The sequence below is a fragment of the Myotis daubentonii genome, chromosome 16 (assembly GCF_963259705.1).
Source record: "Myotis daubentonii chromosome 16, mMyoDau2.1, whole genome shotgun sequence".
Taxonomy (NCBI): Eukaryota; Metazoa; Chordata; class Mammalia; order Chiroptera; family Vespertilionidae; genus Myotis; species Myotis daubentonii.
This window is the reverse complement of record NC_081855.1, coordinates 55,810,764-55,829,203: the sequence shown is the minus strand read 5'-3', so window position 1 is coordinate 55,829,203 and position 18,440 is coordinate 55,810,764. Positions and strand designations below refer to the sequence as shown.

The 18,440-nt window shown below is 64.5% G+C and overlaps 1 protein-coding gene across 1 annotated transcript in view; it reads left to right on the top strand.

Annotated features, from left to right (window-relative positions):
• Positions 1–18,440, top strand: part of DNAH17 (dynein axonemal heavy chain 17) — a 60,430-nt gene that overhangs the window by 26,147 nt on the left and 15,843 nt on the right. The window contains exons 36-59 of the mRNA XM_059671429.1: positions 117–221; positions 1,817–1,974; positions 2,381–2,519; positions 2,612–2,839; positions 3,203–3,340; positions 4,058–4,190; positions 4,665–4,792; positions 5,403–5,551; positions 6,145–6,427; positions 6,500–6,673; positions 6,783–6,990; positions 7,555–7,720; positions 7,858–7,960; positions 8,325–8,472; positions 8,815–8,906; positions 9,630–9,791; positions 10,469–10,639; positions 10,810–11,001; positions 11,107–11,373; positions 12,098–12,259; positions 12,674–12,907; positions 13,340–13,504; positions 17,287–17,382; positions 17,567–17,784. Of these exons, the coding sequence (XP_059527412.1) occupies positions 117–221; positions 1,817–1,974; positions 2,381–2,519; positions 2,612–2,839; positions 3,203–3,340; positions 4,058–4,190; positions 4,665–4,792; positions 5,403–5,551; positions 6,145–6,427; positions 6,500–6,673; positions 6,783–6,990; positions 7,555–7,720; positions 7,858–7,960; positions 8,325–8,472; positions 8,815–8,906; positions 9,630–9,791; positions 10,469–10,639; positions 10,810–11,001; positions 11,107–11,373; positions 12,098–12,259; positions 12,674–12,907; positions 13,340–13,504; positions 17,287–17,382; positions 17,567–17,784 (4,019 nt within the window). The remainder of the gene's footprint in view (positions 1–116; positions 222–1,816; positions 1,975–2,380; positions 2,520–2,611; positions 2,840–3,202; positions 3,341–4,057; positions 4,191–4,664; positions 4,793–5,402; positions 5,552–6,144; positions 6,428–6,499; positions 6,674–6,782; positions 6,991–7,554; positions 7,721–7,857; positions 7,961–8,324; positions 8,473–8,814; positions 8,907–9,629; positions 9,792–10,468; positions 10,640–10,809; positions 11,002–11,106; positions 11,374–12,097; positions 12,260–12,673; positions 12,908–13,339; positions 13,505–17,286; positions 17,383–17,566; positions 17,785–18,440) is intronic.

Sequence of the window (18,440 nt, the reverse complement as noted above, 5' to 3'; positions counted from 1 at the left end):
CTTCCCCGACTGCAGCTGCAGGGGCAGGGGCAGGGGCAGGGGCCCCCAGGGGCGGGGCCAGCTGAGGGCCAGCTCACGGGCCTCCTCCTCTCTCTCCCCCAATCTCGCCTCTCCAGTCCTGTGGCAACATCTACAAGGGCCTGGCCCAGACCGGGGCCTGGGGCTGCTTCGACGAGTTTAACCGCATCTCCGTGGAGGTCCTGTCAGTGATCGCTGTGCAGGTAGGGCCCGCGCAGTCGCTGGGTTGGGCACAGGGACTCATTGCTTTGTCAGCTCGGGGCAAGTCAGCTTTCCCGTGGGGTCCGTTTGTGCAGCCCGACCAGGGGGCACAGAGATAAGCGAGACCCCAGCCCTGACCTCCAGGGGCCACACTCTGGTTGGGCGGACAGAAGTGAAAACAGTAAGAATCCGCTGTGGAGGCTTGGATGGGATTGGATAGGGATGAGGGGACCCGGACAGAGGGCCTGTTTGTTATAGGTGTCAGTGGAGCTGGGTGTTGAAGGATGCATAGGAGTTCGTTAGTGAGACAAGAGTGTCAGGGGAGAAGGGGAAGACAAGGGAGAAAAGGGGAGGAGGGGGTGTGCTCCTGTGTTTGGGGAACCCTCGGGCCAGAGCACGGGGCGGGGGCGGGGGGGGCGGGGACCAGGTGGAGTGATTTAAACTCTCTGTGCCTCCACCTTCTAATCTGTAAAATGGGTTCAATGACACAGGTTTGCTGGCAAGGTTAGGGGTGAATGCAGGGAGCCGACACCCTCCACTCAGGTTTCCCTCCTCTGCACGGATTGTCCCAGGGCCGGAGGCCAGTAAGACAGAGAAGGCAAGCTGGCCGGTTCCCCCGGGCCCTCGGGCAGTGCTGGCCATTGCCTTGGGGACCCCTAACCCCAGTGCAGTAGCAGAGTTACCGCCCCCACCCCCCACCCCCGTTAGTGCACAGACCCCAGGAGCCTTGAGTAGAGCCTGGCTTGGGCACTAAATGTTTATTGCCTGGAATGAAGGAGCGAGGACGGGGAGGGGAGGGGAGGGGAGGGGAGGGGAGGGAAAAGGAAAGGAAAGGAAAGGAAAGGAAGGGGAGGGGAAGGGAGGGGAGGGAGGAGGGGAGGGGAGGGGAGGGGAGGGGAGGGGAGGGGAGGGGAGGGGAGGGGAGGGGAGGGGAGGGGAGGGGGAGGGGGAGGGGGAGGGGAAGGGGAAGGGAAAGGAAAGGAGAGGCTTCTGCAAGGTGGGGCAGCGAGGAGTTCCCCCAAGGAGAGTCCTGGGGAGACGGCAGGAGGCCTGTGACAGTGTTAACTGTGAACGTGGGGCGCCCTCGCGTGGCGGCTGGGAGGGCTGCAGCCTCCTCGGGGCACTGATGGTCCCTGGAGTTCAGGAGCACCTGGTCCCTGGCGGCAGGAGCAGCGAGGGCGGGGCAGTGCGCGGCGATGCGGGATACGCCACACGCACAGCACCTGGGGCCTCCTGGGGCCTCGGGTGACCCACTGGCTGTCCACTGGGTCCCTCCACAGGGACAGCGTCACAGACAGGGTCGCTCAGGTCAAGGAGAGGCTGGGGCGGGAGGGAGGGTGTGGCTGCAGAGGTGCCTGGGGGGTGGGGGGTCTCCCAGTGACAGACACGCCCATGTCCTGCCTGTCCACGTCCGTGCCCGTGGCATGCACCCCGGCCGTGCCAGAGGTTACCGTGGGGCCATGGGGTGGAGCGTGTGGGGGCTCCCCAGCATTTGGTCTTACTGCGTGTGAATCTACGCCGGTCTCAAGATTTAAAGTTCAATTTAAACACATGAAGCCGCGCGTCCCCGCGCCCACCGTCTGCGCCCACTGCCCAGGTCAAGTGCGTCCAGGATGCCATTCGGGCCAAGAAGAAGACCTTCAACTTCCTGGGGGAGATCATTGGCCTCATCCCCACCGTCGGCATCTTCATCACCATGAACCCCGGGTACGCGGGGCGCACGGAGCTGCCCGAGAACTTGAAGGCCTTGTTCAGGTGCGTGGGGGAGGGGGAGGCGGGCAGGGGAGGAGCAGAGGTGGGGGGAGCCGGGAGAGGGAAGACCTGGTGCAGAAGGGGGTCCCGGGGCAGAGGGGACCCAGCCGGCCAGGACCCCGTACAGAGCAGATGCCCACCTCCTATGCTGTCTTCCCAGAGCAGGGTCCCTCCTGGAGACCGTGGCAGGCGGGGTGCAGGGTGACCCCCAGAGAAGGGTGGAGGGCGCAGGTGCCAGGGCCTGAGGGTGGGGGAGAGACAGGAAGGTGGGGAGAGCGGAGGGGAGGGGGCTGGGAGCCCAGTCCAGCCCTGGCATCTAGACCAGCAACGCTGCGTGTCCCCCTCCCCTCAGGGCGGGTGAGTGCACCCCTGGTGGGAGGGGCCTGGCTGACCCGCTGACCCCTCGCAGGCCCTGCGCGATGGTGGTGCCGGACTTTGAGCTGATCTGCGAGATCATGCTGGTGGCCGAGGGCTTCCTGGAAGCCCGCCTGCTGGCCAGGAAGTTCATCACACTCTACACGCTGTGCAAGGAGCTGCTCTCCAAGCAGGTGCGCGGGCAGCCCGCCCTCCTAGACCCCAGGACCCCCTCGGGCCAGGGCACCGCCGCCCCCGGGGCGCTCACACGGCACCCTCCCCACAGGATCACTACGACTGGGGCCTGCGGGCCATCAAGTCCGTGCTGGTGGTGGCCGGCTCCCTCAAGCGGGGCGACCCCAGCCGCGCGGAGGACCAGGTGCTCATGCGCGCGCTGAGGGACTTCAACATCCCCAAGATCGTGACGGACGACCTGCCCGTGTTCATGGGGCTCATCGGGGACCTCTTCCCGGCCCTGGAGGTACCTCGGAAGCGGGACCTGAACTTCGAGAAGGTGGGTCCTGCCCGCCCAGGGCGTTTCCTTCCCGGGGGCAGGCGCGGGCGGCGTGGGAGTTGGGGGCCTCGTCATCCAGTCCCCGATGGTCACACGCGGCCGCCGCTCAGCCCCGGCCAGTCCTCGCTCAGTGCTGGGGTCTCAGAGGAGCTGAGGGCATCGGGCAGACCGTGCAGGTCTCACCGTTTCGGGGCAGGGACATGGAGACACATCACCTGGAGGGTCACTGCTCCCCTGTGGTATCGCCCCGGGCAGGAGGCTCCCCGGCCCAGAACACAGCCTGGTCCTGTGCCCATGCCCAGCACCCGCCCCGTGCCCAGCGCCCGCCCCGTGCCCAGCACCCACACCCAGCGCCCCCCCCAGATCATCAAGCAGAGCATCGTGGAGCTGAAGCTGCAGGCGGAGGACAGCTTCGTGCTGAAGGTGGTGCAGCTGGAGGAGCTGCTGCAAGTGCGCCACTCGGTGTTCGTCATCGGGAACGCGGGCAGCGGCAAGTCCCAGGCAGGTGCCCCGCCACAGCCTGCCCGCCGGGGACCCCGCCCCCGTGTGCTGGTCCCACCGGGGCCCTTCCCCCAGCTTCACGGGGGGCAGCCCCCACCTGCCGCAGCCGGGGTAAAAGCGAGGGGCCCGTGACCAGCCTCCAAGGCCGCCGGAGGCTCTCGAGCAGCCAGACGCCGCGGGGCTCCCACGCGCTCAGCAGCATCGTCTCCAAGCGCGGGCGGCCTGGGACGCTCACAGCCATCTATTTGCAAAAAGGCCGAAGCTGCCTGACCCCAATTTGCCAAAAAGGACATGAACTCACGAACAGGGCGCCCCCCACGCTGCGCCCTGAGCGACTGGGAAGGCGTGTCCCTGAGTGCGCTGCACTTCCAGACGGGGCTCCCCACCAGCTGTCACCTGTGTGCACGCCGGGGCGCCCGTGCCCATGCAGTGTCCTTAGCTTTGGCCTCTGGGCCGAGGACTCGGGTTGCTTCTGTCCCGTACCCCCACCCCCCCCAGCCCGTGAGCGTGGGTTACATTGTCATCGGGAGGCTAACGGCTCTCCCCAGGCTCAGCGTGGAGGCCAGGCCGCGCCGCCCCCGGCTCCCATCTGGGGGACACCCACCCACCTGTGTCACCAAAGCAAAGCCAAGCCGGGGCGGGGTCAGGGCTCTGGGTTCCCTGTGGGCGTCGCCCGCGGCCCCGCGTCAGTGACCGCCGTGACCCCGCCTCCGCCAGGTGCTCAAGTCCCTCAACAAGACCTACCAGAACCTGAAGAGGAAGCCGGTGGCCGTGGACCTGGACCCCAAGGCCGTCACCTGCGACGAGCTCTTCGGCATCATCAACCCGGCGACCAGGGAGTGGAAAGACGGTGACGGAGCAGCGGCCGGCGGCGTGGGGGCGGGGTCACGGGGGCGTGTTGGCGTGGTCGTGGGGCGGGGTCACGGGGCATGGGGGCGGGGTCACCGGGGGGCGTCGCTCCAAGCAGGACTTGCCCCTGCCTGGCCAGCCCAGGGTAAGGCAGGTCTGGGGCGCCCCTACACATGGTGCAAAACGATGGTCCCTATGAGAGCAGTGAGCACCTGGGGGGTGGGGAGGGGGGTGGGGGGGACAGGCATGGTCCAGGCGGAGGGAGGGGCCTAAAGTCCTGGGTGAGATGGTCCCACACTGCCTGTCAGCTCCCACCAGCCCTGCTCACACCAGCCCTGCTCAAACCAGCCCTGTTCACACCAGCCCTGCTCACACCAGCCCTGCTCACAGCCCTGCTCACACCAGCCCTGCTCACACCAGCCCTGCTCACAGCCCTGCTCACACCAGCCCTGCTCACAGCCCTGCTCTCTCACAGGCCTCTTCTCGACCATCATGCGGGACCTGGCCAACATCACCCACGAAGGCCCCAAGTGGATCGTCCTGGACGGGGACATCGACCCCATGTGGATCGAGTCTCTCAACACGGTCATGGACGACAACAAGGTGCGAGGGGCTCCTGGACTTCGAGATCCCCCAGGACCCCTGTCACCATCCACCCCGCACAGCAGACGGGAGGCGGGGGGTGGGGTTCCACACAGACGGTTATGAACAGGGAAAGTCCGTGTCACAAGGTGTGCTCCTCGCATGACCCCGTTCCACGCGTGACCCCGCCCCATGTGTGTCCCGTCTTAGACATTTTTGGCAGCAGCGTGGGTGGAGGGTACAGACATGAAAAGCATTCTTGTCCAGTTGCACGTGGCATAAGGTGGAAAAAATAGCTAATACCTTGGAAGGAAGAATGATCTAGAAGCATCTTAAAAGATGATTCTCAATCAAGCACGGGAGGGAATGCAGGATTCCCGGGCCAGGGGAGGGGTCGATGCCCACGTCGTGTGAGAGCGAAATCCTAACCCTTGTCCCAGGGCGGGAGTGGGCAGAGGCGGGACCGGGGTCAGGGACACAGAGACGCCAGGTTGTGGGGAGCCAGTCAGCAGTGGGGCCCAGATGCAGGGTCCCGGCTCCCTCCCCCTCGTTCTGAGATGTGTCCGTGTGGGGCACCCTCGGCGATGGCGCCCTGGCTGCTGGGAGCCACCGTGGGGCCCTCCCTTGCTAGGTCCTCACCCTGGCCAGCAACGAGCGGATCCCCCTGAACCGCACCATGAGGCTGCTGTTCGAGATCAGCCACCTGCGGACCGCCACGCCGGCCACCGTCTCCAGGGCCGGCATCCTCTACATCAACCCTGCCGACCTGGGCTGGAACCCGTGAGTTGGGGTGTCTCTGCCCCGCTCCAAACTGGCAGAGAGATGAGGCTGGGGCGTGTCCGTCACACACATGACGAGGCTGGGGCGTGTCAGTTATACACGTGATGAGGCTGGGGCGTGTCAGTTACATGCATGATGAGGCTGGCGCATGTCAGTTATATGCATAACAAGGCTGGGGTGTTTCAGTTACACACATGATGAGGCTAGGGCATGTCAGCTACATATGTGACGAGGCTGGGGTGTGTCAGTTATATATGTGATGAGGCTGGGGCGTGTCCGTTACACACGTGATGAGGCTGGGGCCTGTCAGTTTCATGCACGTGATGAGGCTGGGATGTGTCAGAGTTTCACACGCATGTGACGAGCCTGGGGGCGTGTCCGTTACACACGTGACGAGGCTGGGGCGTGTCAGATGTCAGTGTCTGTGCTGCAGAAAAGGCCCACAGATGGGGGCCTCACGTAGAGGAAGTCTATTGGCTCAATTCGCCAGGGCCTGCTTCAGGCACGGCCGGATCCAGGAGTCCCGATGCGATGCGATGCGCGGGTGGGCCCCGCGCGGCCGCCAGGCCTCAGCCGCCCCCCGCCCTCCGCAGCGTGGTGAGCAGCTGGATTGAGAGGCGCAAGGTGCAGTCGGAGAAGGCCAACCTCATGATCCTCTTCGACAAGTACCTGCCCTTGTGCCTGGACAAGCTGCGCTTTGGCTTCAAGAGGATCACGCCGGTGCCCGAGGTCACGGTGACCCAGACCATCCTGTACCTGCTCGAGTGCTTGCTCACCGAGCGCAACACGCCGCCCGACTCGCCCAAGGAGCTGTACGAGCTCTACTTCGTGTTCGCCTGCTTCTGGGCCTTCGGGGGCGCCATGTTCCAGGACCAGGTGGGCGCCGCCGGCGTGGAGGCCAAGGCCGCCGCCCCGGCCCCACCCGGCTCACCCTCTGTCCTTCCGCAGCTGGTGGATTATCGCGTCGAGTTCAGCAAGTGGTGGATCAACGAGTTCAAAACGATCAAGTTCCCCTCGCAGGGCACCGTCTTCGACTACTACCTGGACCCCGACACCAAGAAGTTCCTGCCCTGGATGGACAAGGTGCCCCCCTTCGAGCTGGACCCCGACGTCCCGCTGCAGGTAGCCGCCCGGGGCCCAGCCACGCGCCTGGACCGGCCGTCCCAGGGTGAACGGAGACGCGTGTGTCAGGGACCACGGCTCCTCCCTCCTCCCTCCTCCCCCTCCCCAGGCCTCCCTGGTGCACACGACCGAGACCATCCGCATCCGCTACTTCATGGACCTGCTCATGGAGAAGTCGTGGCCCGTGATGCTGGTGGGGAACGCGGGCTCGGGCAAGTCCGTGCTGCTGGGCGACAAGCTGGAGAGCCTGAGCACGGACGACTACCTGGTGCAGGCCGTGCCCTTCAACTTCTACACCACCTCCGCCATGCTGCAGGGTGAGCGGGGCAGGGGAGCAGGGCAGGGAGAGTGGGGCAGGGAGAGCAGGGGAAGGCCTAGGGGGCAGGGGGAGCAGGGGCAGGGGAAGCAGGGGCAGGGGGAGCAGGGCAGGGGGAGCAGGGCAGGGTGAGGCTGGGGACAGGGTGAGGCTGGGGGCAGGATGAGGCTGGGGACAGGGTGAGGTTAAGAAGTGGGGGAGCAGAGGTCGGTCCTCATAACCCAGCCTGGACACACACAGCCACATGGCTGTCCGTCCCCCCATTCCTTGTCCAGTTGCTTCTTCATTCCCCACCCCCACCCGCTGCCCCCACCCCGGAGTAGGGACAGGGTGGTCACCAGGCCCCCCTTCCCCATGCTCACGGCGGATCCCACTGGGGCCCGTCACCACTGAGCTGTGGGGGCCACAAGGTTGAGGGGCTCAAGGTTCCCGCAGCCCTTGCCCCCCACCCATGACGCCCACCACCCCCTCCTTTACCCGGGGGTGGAGGCCCCTCTAGGCCACATCCTGGGCCCACGATCGGGTGCCCGGATGCGGGCGCCTGGTGGCAGCGCTCCCTCCCCAGGCGTTCTGGAGAAGCCGCTGGAGAAGAAGTCGGGCAGGAACTACGGGCCGCCCGGCACCAAGAAGCTCATCTACTTCATCGACGACATGAACATGCCCGAGGTGGACAAGTACGGCACGGTGGCCCCGCACACCCTCATCCGCCAGCACATGGACCACGGGCACTGGTGAGGCGGCCGCACACGGCGCGGGGCGGGCCTGGCGAGGGGGATGAAGTGAAATTGATCATTTCACAGCCACATGCTCGGTGGGGTGGGGGTGGGGTGGGGGCTGGGGCAGGACCGCAACGCGGGTGCCTGCGCAGGTACGACAGGCAGAAGCTGACGCTGAAGGACATCCACAACTGCCAGTATGTGGCCTGCATGAACCCCACCTCCGGCTCCTTCACCATCGACCCCCGACTCCAGGTAGGCGCCCCAACTCATTGGGCAGCCGCCCGGGCCCGAGGGCCACATGGGCAGATGAGAGTAAAAGCCCGGTTGGGGGCATCAGGACGGCAGGCTGACCTCTGGACGATCGGGGTGGGCAGGGGCGTCGAGGCCGGCCAGCGGGGCCCCGGGACCCCAGGGGGCTGGCAGATTTAGCAAATGAAGCTCCAGGCGCCTGTCAGTCTGGGGGAAGGTGATCAGCAGCGACACGCACACGCACACGCACGCACGCACACGGCATTCTGGCCACAGGCACTGGGCGGCGGGGACAGACTGCTCCCACGCGGGCGGCCGCGCGCAGGTCCCGAGGCTGCCTGACGCGGGGCTGTGGTGGCCCCGGCAGCGCCACTTCTGCGTGTTCGCCGTGAGCTTCCCCGGCTCGGAGGCCCTCACGACCATCTACAACACCATCCTGACCCAGCACCTGGCCTATCGCTCGGCCCCCCTGGTGGTGCAGCGGATGAGCGGGCAGCTGGTGGCCTCGGCCCTGGGTGAGCCCTGCTGCCCCTCTCGCCGGGAGAACCGCGCTCTAATGGGGCTGGTGGCTGCTGTCTCTCTTCCCTGGTAATGTTTTCTGTACTTTCCAGTCAGTGTCTTTAAACGATGCTGTGTCCACAGGAGATGCTGTGAGATCCGGTTGGGGGGCCGGGGCGGGGGGGGGTCGGGGCATAGGAATGATGCACGTCGCCCGGGCAGCAGGCTCCCTCCCCTGGCGCTGCCGAGTTCTTAAATTGTCACTGGCTCACAGTGCATTTGCCTTGGGAGCTGGCCCCTAAGCCTTGCCCTTCCTGAGCCCAGTGGGACACGGAGGATGGGTGTTCTTCCGACCACAGCCCTGCACCAGAAGGTCACAGCCACGTTCCTTCCCACGGCCATCAAGTTCCACTACATCTTCAACCTCAGGGACCTCTCCAGCATCTTCCAGGTACCGCTCCTCGGCGCCAAGCCCCTGACCCGTAGATAGCTCCTCCTCTGCTGCTCTCGGGTGAGACCTGTGGACTGGGGACAGGGATGATGATGGTGACGGCAATGGTGATGATGATGGTGACGGTGGTGATAGTGATGGTGATGGTGGTGGTGATGGTGGTGATGGTGATGGTGGTGATGGTGATGGTGATGATGGTGGTGGTGATGGTGGTGGTGATGGTGGTGATGGTGATGGTGATGGTGGTGGTGGTGATGGTGGTGATGGTGGTGGTGGTGATGGTGATGGTGGTGGTGATGGTGGTGATGGTGATGGTGGTGGTGGTGGTGGTGGTGGTGGTGGTGGTGGTGGTGACCTGGCCAGGTCACTGGGTGAGTGCACAGCTGAGCCAGAGCTGGACCCAGGCCGCGGGCTGCAGAGCCCATGCTAGTCCCACGGCCCGAGGCTTCCCGAGTGGGGTCCCCAGGAAGCCTTTTGGGTCCCCTCTCACCGTCCTCTCCACTAGAGGATGGAGTCCGGACCTTGTCTTGTGGGAAAAGCTCCCCCATGTCTCTCCAGCCACAGACACGCCCTCGGCTCCCGGGTTCGTGTGGACGTGGCAGCGGTGGCGTCGTTGCCCCAGCTGCTGAGTGGCGCCTCCCGGGGGGAGTGGCCACTGTCCCCTGTCACTCAGGCACAGCGCGGCTGGCTTGCCTCCCAGCTGACCCTCCTGTGGGGGGGCAGGGTATCTTGTTCTCCACAACCGAGATCCTGAAGACCCCGCTGGACCTGGTCCGCCTCTGGCTGCATGAGGCTGAACGCGTGTATGGCGACAAGATGGTGGACGAGAAAGACCAGGACACGTTGCGCCGAGTCACCATCGCGTCCACCAAGAAATTCTTTGACGTAAGTCTAGCCGCCGTCCCTCTGCGGAGCCCGGACGCTCCGGTGGGCAGGCTCCCCGGGGCCGGTGATGCCCATACCCTCCTGGGCAGCCCTCTGTGGGCAGGGAGGACCACGCTGGGTCCCACGAGACAACTCGCACGTGGGTGTGCGTCGAAGCGAGAAGTTGAACGACCCCCTCCATCCACTCAGGAGCAGAAAGGCCTGCCTGGGCCCAGCTCCTCTGCTGGGGGACCCTGGGGGCCCTGAGGGTCCTGGGGGACCAGTTTGTTCCTCATGGATGGGGACAGACCATCCCCCCAGGGGCTCCTCCCCAGCTCTCCGCAGGCACCTGGAAACACGGGTGTGGGCCCCTGGAGACCTGGCCTGGCCTCCTGGGGCACCGGCTGCTGTGCCCACAGCTTGCCCATGGCGTGTCCATGGCGTGTCCACGGCTTGCCCACGGCGTGCCCATGGTGTGTCGATGGCATGTCCACGGCTTGCCCACAGCATGCCCATGGCATTTCCACGGCTTGCCCATGGCATGTCCATGGCGTGCCCACAGCATGCCCACGGTGTGTCCACGGCATGCCCATGGCATTTCCACGGTGTGCCCACAGCATGCCCATGGTGTGTCCATGGCGTGCCCACGGCGTGTCCACGGAGGCAAACGACAGAAGTGCCTTGTCTCTCACCTGCAGGAACTCGGTGACGAGCTTTTATTTGCGAAACCGAATATCTTCAGCCACTTCGCTCAAGGGGTCGGGATCGGCGACCCCAAGTACCTCCCCGTGACCGACATGGCCCATCTGAGCAAGCTGCTCGTGGACGTGCTGGACAGCTACAACGAGGTCAACGCGGTCATGAACTTGGTGAGCTGGGCGAGCCGAGAGCGCACACCTTGCCGGCGCCTCTGGGCTGTGCCGTTCCTGGCGCGCCCTGCGGTGGAGGCAGGGGTGGGGGGTGGGGGGCCACAGACGAGGTCCTGTGAGGCGGCAGGCGGGTCCCCGCGGGGCGAGGGGCTGAGGTGCCTGGCCCGCAGGTGCTGTTTGAAGCCGCGGTGGCGCACATCTGCCGGATCAACCGCATCCTGGAGTCGCCGCGGGGGAACGCGCTGCTGGTGGGCGTGGGCGGCAGCGGGAAGCAGAGCCTGTCGCGCCTGGCCGCCTACATCAGCGCGCTGGACGTCTTCCAGATCACGCTCAAGAAGGGCTACGGCATCCCAGACCTCAAGGTGAGGCGGGCGGCCCGGGCTCTGCCTGTCCTGCCGCCGGGGTGTGCGTGTCGGCGGGCAGGCGGGGCGTCCGGCCGGGACGCTGAGCCGGTGCCCCGGGCGCAGGCGGACCTGGCCGCGCAGTACATCAAGGCGGCGGTGAAGAACGTGCCGTCGGTGTTCCTGATGACGGACTCCCAGGTGGCCGAGGAGCAGTTCCTGGTGCTGATCAACGACTTGCTGGCCTCGGGCGAGATCCCGGGGCTGTTCGCCGACGACGACCTGGAGAACATCATCACGTCCATGCGGCCGCAGGTCAAGGCGCTCGGGCTGACCGACACCCGGGAGCTGTGCTGGAAGTTCTTCATCGAAAGGGTCCGCCGGCAGCTCAAGGTGCAGTCCCGTCCCTGTCCCCGTCCCCGAGGGCCCTGGGGCGCGGGGGCGCAGGGGGGGGTCCCGGGGGGGTGCCGCGGGAGTGGGCAGCCTGTGTGGGGCTCCAGTTGTTGGTCTGGGAGCAGGTGGGGGCCGTTCCCTCCCAGGACGTGGAAATCCGTTAGGACGGGACAGAGTGGGGGGTGGGGCTGCCTGGTGGACGGGGCGGGGGCTGTCACACACACACACACACACACACACACACACACACACACACGGCAGGTGTAAACGGTTAAGTGCACCTGGCCCTTCGGCATTCCTGCTTAGGGGAAGTGGGCTGACTAGGACAGGCTTCCCCGAGACAGCCATTCCCAGGCTGGGGTCCCTGGGGGTCCCCGCTTGTCTGGGGAGTAGCCCTGGTCCTAGGGGGCCTGGAGGAGGCTCCACGTCCCCAAGGGACAGACCTGCTAACGGAGTGTGGCCCTCCCAGCGTGGCCGCCCCTTCCCGCCGGCCCCGCATCCACACTGTTTCGTCCGCCTTCGTGAGCGTCCCTTGAGGGGGGGCCCTGCTCCCTGACATCGCTGGGGGGGTCGTGACCGCAGCTGAGCCTGTCTACTGTGGGGCGGTGGCCACCGTGAAGCCCGGAGGCGGGAGGGCTGCCCTGACATTGGGAGCCGAGCCCCCTCCGCGGCGTGTGGGCCTCTGCCCGGCCGCCCACGAGCCGCCCTGCGGCCCCGCCCACAGGTGATCCTGTGCTTCTCCCCCGTGGGCTCCATCCTGCGGGTCCGGGCCCGGAAGTTCCCCGCCGTGGTCAACTGCACGGCCATCGACTGGTTCCACGAGTGGCCGGAGGATGCCCTGGTGTCGGTCAGCGCCCGCTTCCTGAGGAAGACGGAAGGCATTTTGGTGAGTCGGGGGCTCCACCGCCTCGGCCACGCCTGTGCCGGCGGCTGTCACGGAGCCGGGATCCCGGACCTCCGCCTCCAGGGCCCGGGTTAGGGGGAGGCGAGCGAGGCACTCGCCTCGGGCACAACCCTTAAGGGGCCAGAAAACCTCGCGATCAAGGTCATTGTAACGCGACACTTAAAAATCAACATAAATGCTAAAATTTCATGGGAACCAAATTGTAGGCCCGGGTGGGGCTGCTGCCGGGTGGTTCCTGCGCCCTGCGCTCCCCGTGGCCGTCAGCTGACACCGCCCGGCCACCCACACGGCCCGCGCACAGCGGCCTGGAGAGCCGGTGTTGGCTGGTGGGTGACGCAGGGCACAGGCCGGGGTCGTGCCCGGAGGGGCCCGGGCTGAAGGCGTCTTGCCCTGCAGCCGGAAGTCAAGGCCTCCATCAGCCTGTTCATGGCCTACGTGCACACCACGGTCAACGAGATGTCCAAGGTGTACCTGGCCACCGAGCGGCGCTACAACTACACCACGCCCAAGACCTTCCTGGAGCAGATCAAGCTCTACCAGAGCCTGCTGGCCAAGAAGCGGGCGGAGCTGGTGGCCAAGATCGAGCGGCTGGAGAACGGGCTGATGAAGCTGCAGAGCACGGCCTCACAGGTCCAGGGGCAGCGGGGACCGGGTGGGGGCGGGCGGCCCAGCAGGCCCCTTCTCCTCCCCAACTGCACCTCCGGACCCGGCCCTGGGACGGGGCGGCCCCTGTGGTAGAAACGGACAAGAAGGGGAGAGCCCCCACCCTCTCACTCCCTATTCTTGCCCAGCACACCCTCCTGCCGGGCCGGCCGGGGCCTCGGCACGCCTGCTCCCAGGGCGGGCTCAGTCCCGGCTTCGTTTCCTCTGACCGCGGCCCCCGCCTCCCCAGGACTCCCACCCACCTGGACTGTCAGACGCCTGAGCAGCGGGAATGTATCTTGTACTTGTGACCCTGTGTACACAGTCGGTGCTCAATAAATGCTTGCCCTAGAGACGTTGAGCCCGCCTGCGCGCGCAGGGCGGCCAGCCCGAGCTGCGTCTCCTGGTGCCCCTCCCCAGGTGGACGACCTGAAGGCCAAGCTGGCCATCCAGGAGGCGGAGCTCGTGCAGAAGAATGAGAACGCGGACAAGCTGATCCACGTGGTGGGCGTGGAGACGGAGAAGGTCAGCAAGGAGAAGGCCATCGCCGACGAGGAGGAGGTCAAGGTGGAGGTCATCAACAAGGTGGGTGGCAGCTGGCGGCGGGCCTGCCCTGCGTGGTCCCCGCAAAGGCAGAGGGGGCCCCGGTCCAGCGGAACCCTCCCAGCGGGACCACCACGCACCCGCCCACCCCCACCCCCCCCACCCCTGGCTCAGAAGAGGACTGCGCTGAAGAGCAACACGTTCCTGAGGCCACGCCACTCAAGGCCACGGCGCAGCCCTTCGGGAGCCCGTGAGAAACAGGCTCCCCCGGCCCGATGGGCTGCCTTCTGGCGGGATGCCGGGGTTCCCGTGCACAGGAAGGTCGGGGAGGCTGCACCTGGAGCCCCCAGGCCCCGTGCCCGGGCGGGGGGGCGGGGAGGATGGGCGCTGTCCTGGCATCCTTGTCGCTGTTGGTTTGTTTTCTCATCTCCCATCCCTGCCTGGTTCTCTGTCATTGTCACGTGTCTGCATGAGGGTTTGAGTTAAGGGGGGGTCCCCGAGCCCTGGCTGGTGTTGCTCAGTGGATAGAGCATCAGCCTGTGGACTGAAGGGTCTCGGGTTCGATTCTTATCAAAGGCACATGCCTGAGTTGCAGGCTCGATCCCCAGTGTGGGGTGTGCAGGAAGCAGCCGATCAATGATCTCTCATCATGGATGTCTCTCTCTTCCTCCTTCTCCCTTCCTCTCTGAAATCAATAAAAATATATTTTTAAAAAGGGGGCGTCCCCGAGTGTCTACGTCTCCTGGGAGGGAGGACGCCCCTCTGGCAGATGAGGAAACGGAAGCTCCGTGTGGCAGCGACATGCCAGGACTCCACACTGGCCGGTGCCATAGGCAGGCTCGGCCCTGAGCTCTGACCCGCCGCCCAATGTCTGCCCACCCCTCTCCAACCCCCCACAGCCAAACGCACCCCCCGGGGGCTCTAGGAAGAAGGCCTGGGCGCTGCCCAGCACAGCCCGCCGGGTCAGTGCCTGCTGTGCCCCATCCCTGCCTCGTGCCCCACTTGTCCCTAAAGCAGGCGCCTAACCAGATTCTCCAGGAGGTTAAGGCTAGGGTTAGTGTTATGGCTCTGCCCAGGATAGGGCTAGGGTTAGGGTTGGGGTTATGGCTCTGCCCAGGTTAGGGTTAGGGTTAGGGTTAGGGCTAGGGATAGGGTTATGGCTCTGCCCACGATAGGGTTAGGGTTATAGCTCTGCCCAGGATAGGGTTGGGGTTATGGCTCTGCGTAGGATAGGGCTAGGGTTAGGGTTGGGGTTATGGCTCTGCCCAGGATAGGGTTAGGGTTAGGGTTATGGCTCTGCCCACGATAGGGTTAGGGCTAGGGTTAGGGTTAGGGCTAGGGTTAGGATTATGGCTCTGCCCAGGATAGGGCTAGGGTTAGGGTTAGGGTTAGGGCTAGGGATAGGGTTATGGCTCTGCCCACGATAGGGCTAGGGTTAGGGTTAGGGTTATAGCTCTGCCCAGGATAGGGTTAGGGTTAGGGTTATGGCTCTGCCCAGGACAGGGCTAGGGTTAGGATTATGGCTCTGCCCAGGATAGGGTTAGGGTTAGGGTTAGGATTATGGCTCTGCCCAGGATAGGGCTAGAGTTAGGGTTAGGGCTAGGGTTAGGGTTATGGCTCTGCCCAGGATAGAGTTAGGGTTATAGCTCTGCCCAGGATAGGGTTGGGGTTATGGCTCTGCCCACGATAGGGTTAGGGTTATAGCTCTGCCCAGGATAGGGTTAGGGTTAGGGATAGGGATAGGGATAGGGATAGGGTTATGGCTCAACCCAAGATAGGGTTAGGGTTAGGGTTAGGGATAGGGATAGGGTTATGGCTCTGCCCAGGATAGGGTTAGGGTTATAGCTCTGCCCAGGATAGGGTTAGGGTTAGGGATAGGGATAGGGATAGGGTTATGGCTCAACCCAAGATAGGGTTAGGGTTAGGGTTAGGGATAGGGATAGGGTTATGGCTCTGCCCAGGATAGGGTTAGGGTTAGGGTTAGGGCTAGGGATAGGGTTATGGCTCTGCCCAAGATAGGGTTAGGGTTATAGCTCTGCCCAGGATAGGGTTAGGGTTAGGGTTAGGGCTAGGGTTAGTGTTATGGCTCTGCCCAGGATAGGGCTAGGGTTAGGGTTGGGGTTATGGCTCTGCCCAGGATAGGGTTAGGGTTAGGGTTATGGCTCTGCCCACGATAGGGTTAGGGTTAGGGTTAGGGCTAGGGATAGGGTTATGGCTCTGCCCACGATAGGGTTAGGGTTAGGGTTAGGGCTAGGGTTAGGATTATGGCTCTGCCCAGGATAGGGCTAGGGTTAGAGTTAGGGTTATAGCTCTGCCCAGGATAGGGTTAGGGTTAGGGTTATGGCTCTGCCCAGGATAGGGCTAGGGTTAGGGTTATGGCTCTGCCCAGGACAGGGCTAGGGTTAGGATTATGGCTCTGCCCAGGATAGGGTTAGGGTTAGGGTTATGGCTCTGCCCACGATAGGGTTAGGGTTAGGGTTAGGGTTAGGGTTAGGGATAGGGATAGGGTTATGACTCTGCCCACGATAGGGTTAGGGTTAGGGTTAGGGTTAGGGATAGGCATAGGGATAGGGATAGGGTTAGGGTTGGGTTTATGGCTCTGCCCAGGATAGGGTTAGGGTTAGGGTTAGGGTTATGGCTGTGCCCAGGATAGGGTTAGGGTTAGGGTTATGGCTCTGCCCAGGATAGGGCTAGGGTTAGGGTTAGGGTTAGGGTTAGGGCTAGGGTTAGGGTTATGGCTCTGCCTGGGATAGGGTTACGGCTAGGGTTAGTTTTATGGCTCTGCCTGTGATACGGTTAGGGCTAGGGTTAGGGTTATGGCTCTGCCCAGGCTAGGGTTAGGGTTATGGCTCTGCCCAGGATAGGGTTAGGGTTAGGGTTAGGGTTATGGCTCTGCCCAGGATAGGGCTAGGGCTAGGGTTAGGGTTAGGGTTAGGGTTAGGGTTAGGGTTATGGCTCTGCCCAGGCTAGGGTTTGCGTTAGGGTTAGTGTTGGATTAGGTCTACGGTTAATGTTGGGTTAGGGCTAGTTCTTAGTCTGGGACAGACCCTCCTTGACCCTTGGTGTCCAGGGAATTGAGTTCCTCCGTCTCCCCACCACTGTCTGTTCCCAGGCAGAAGCTGTTTCCCTTTTTAAAATATAGTTTATTGTTTGCAGAGCGAAAGGGAGAGGGAGAGAGAGAAGGAAACATCAACGATGAGAGAGTGTCATTGATTGGCTTCCTCCTTCCCGCCCCCACCCTGGGGTGGAGGCCACTCCCCGGGCATGCGCCCTGACTGGGACCTGAACGGTGACCTCCTGGTTCACAGGTCGCTGCTCCATCCCTCAGCCAGGCTGGCCGGGTGTGTGCCTGTTTCTTATTGACAGACACCAAGTGCCTGTGGGTCTGTCTGCACCCTGAGGCCCGAGCGGCTCTTTCTGACTCAGAGGCATGAACGCGGGAGTGAGTGTGCGTAGGAGTGAATGAAGGAATGCACGTGTGAACCAGTGAGTGAATGATGCGTGCGTGACGGAACAAACTCTTGCTCTCTGGGAGGGAGAGCGCGCTGCACCTCTGGAATGTTCCCAGAGACAGTAAGGCCTCACCCCAGGGCGTCTGCTGGCCCAGGTTCCCTCGCGGCCTGGAAGCCGGAGCCAGTGGAAGCACAGCTCCGTCCTGATCCTGGTCTGCGTGGCGGGCCCGGGGAGGCCTGCGTGCTGAGGGGCCGCGACCAAGGCGGCCGGAGGAGAACGGCCGACCCCATCCGTTGACCCCCTGCCCAGGGCCCCCCCACACCGCCCAGACAGTCCACCACGTCGATCTTCCCTCTCTGGCTTCCTTCCAGAACGTCACCGAGAAGCAAAAGGCTTGTGAAACGGACCTGGCCAAGGCGGAGCCGGCCCTGCTGGCCGCGCAGGAGGCTCTGGACACGCTGAACAAGGTGAGAGGAGGAGAAGTGGGGATCCGGCTGGAGTCGGGGGTGGGGGGTGGGGAGGGGGTGGGGGTGGCAGGGAGCGGAGAGGCTGCGGCCGTCGATCTGGGGTGGCTGGCTCACGCCCGGCGGGTCCCCTGGGGTCGTCCGGGCCCCCAGGCCTCTCTCAGGTCGTCCTGCCTGCCGTTTGCAGAACAACCTGACGGAGCTGAAGTCCTTCGGGTCCCCGCCGGACGCCGTGGTCAACGTCACGGCCGCCGTGATGATCCTGACCGCGCCCGGGGGCAAGATCCCCAAGGACAAGAGCTGGAAGGCGGCGAAAATCATGATGGGCAAAGTGGACACGTTCCTGGACTCCCTCAAGAGGTTCGACAAGGAGCACATCCCCGAGGCCTGCCTCAAAGCCTTCAAGTGAGTTGGTGGCCCGGGGGCGGCACTCGGGCCTGTGGGAGCCCCTCGTCCAGGCAGCGTGTGAGGTCCCGGGATCTACCCCTCGCCAAGGGCAGGGCCAAGGGTGGTGCTGAGGGCGGGGCCGGGCCCCCGGGCTGCAGGGCGAGGTGGCAGCCTGGGCACATCTGGCTGCATCTGTCCGGAGGGACACAGCTGCTGGCTGGGCTGCCTCGGGGGGGGTCGTTGGAGGGGTGTAGGGGGGCCCTCCTGGTCTTACCCATCACCCCATGCGGCAGCCCTCACGAGGCCTCCACGTGTGCACCCCAGGCCCCATTCACGTCTCATGTGGCTGCTGCCAGGGCCCCTGGGTCCGCTGGGCTCTGGCTGAGAAGGAGCCACCACCAGGACCCTGGTGACCCCAGACGAGACCAGCGGTGTGACAGCCGGGAAGGGAGGGGGAGGTACCTTAACCCACTGCCCCGGGGCCTTCCCGCTCCAAAGCATACGCGAGGCGAGGCCAGCGCCCCGTGGTTCACGTGTCCTTCTTCCTTTAATTGTTAAGAGACAAAAATACATTTTTTTAATTCAGCTCTCACTGTAGCCCTTGGGGTCAGCGGGGCTCAGGTGGGAGGGGGCAGGTGGCCCGTCCTGCGGAGCCCAGGCCAGCGCCCCCCTTC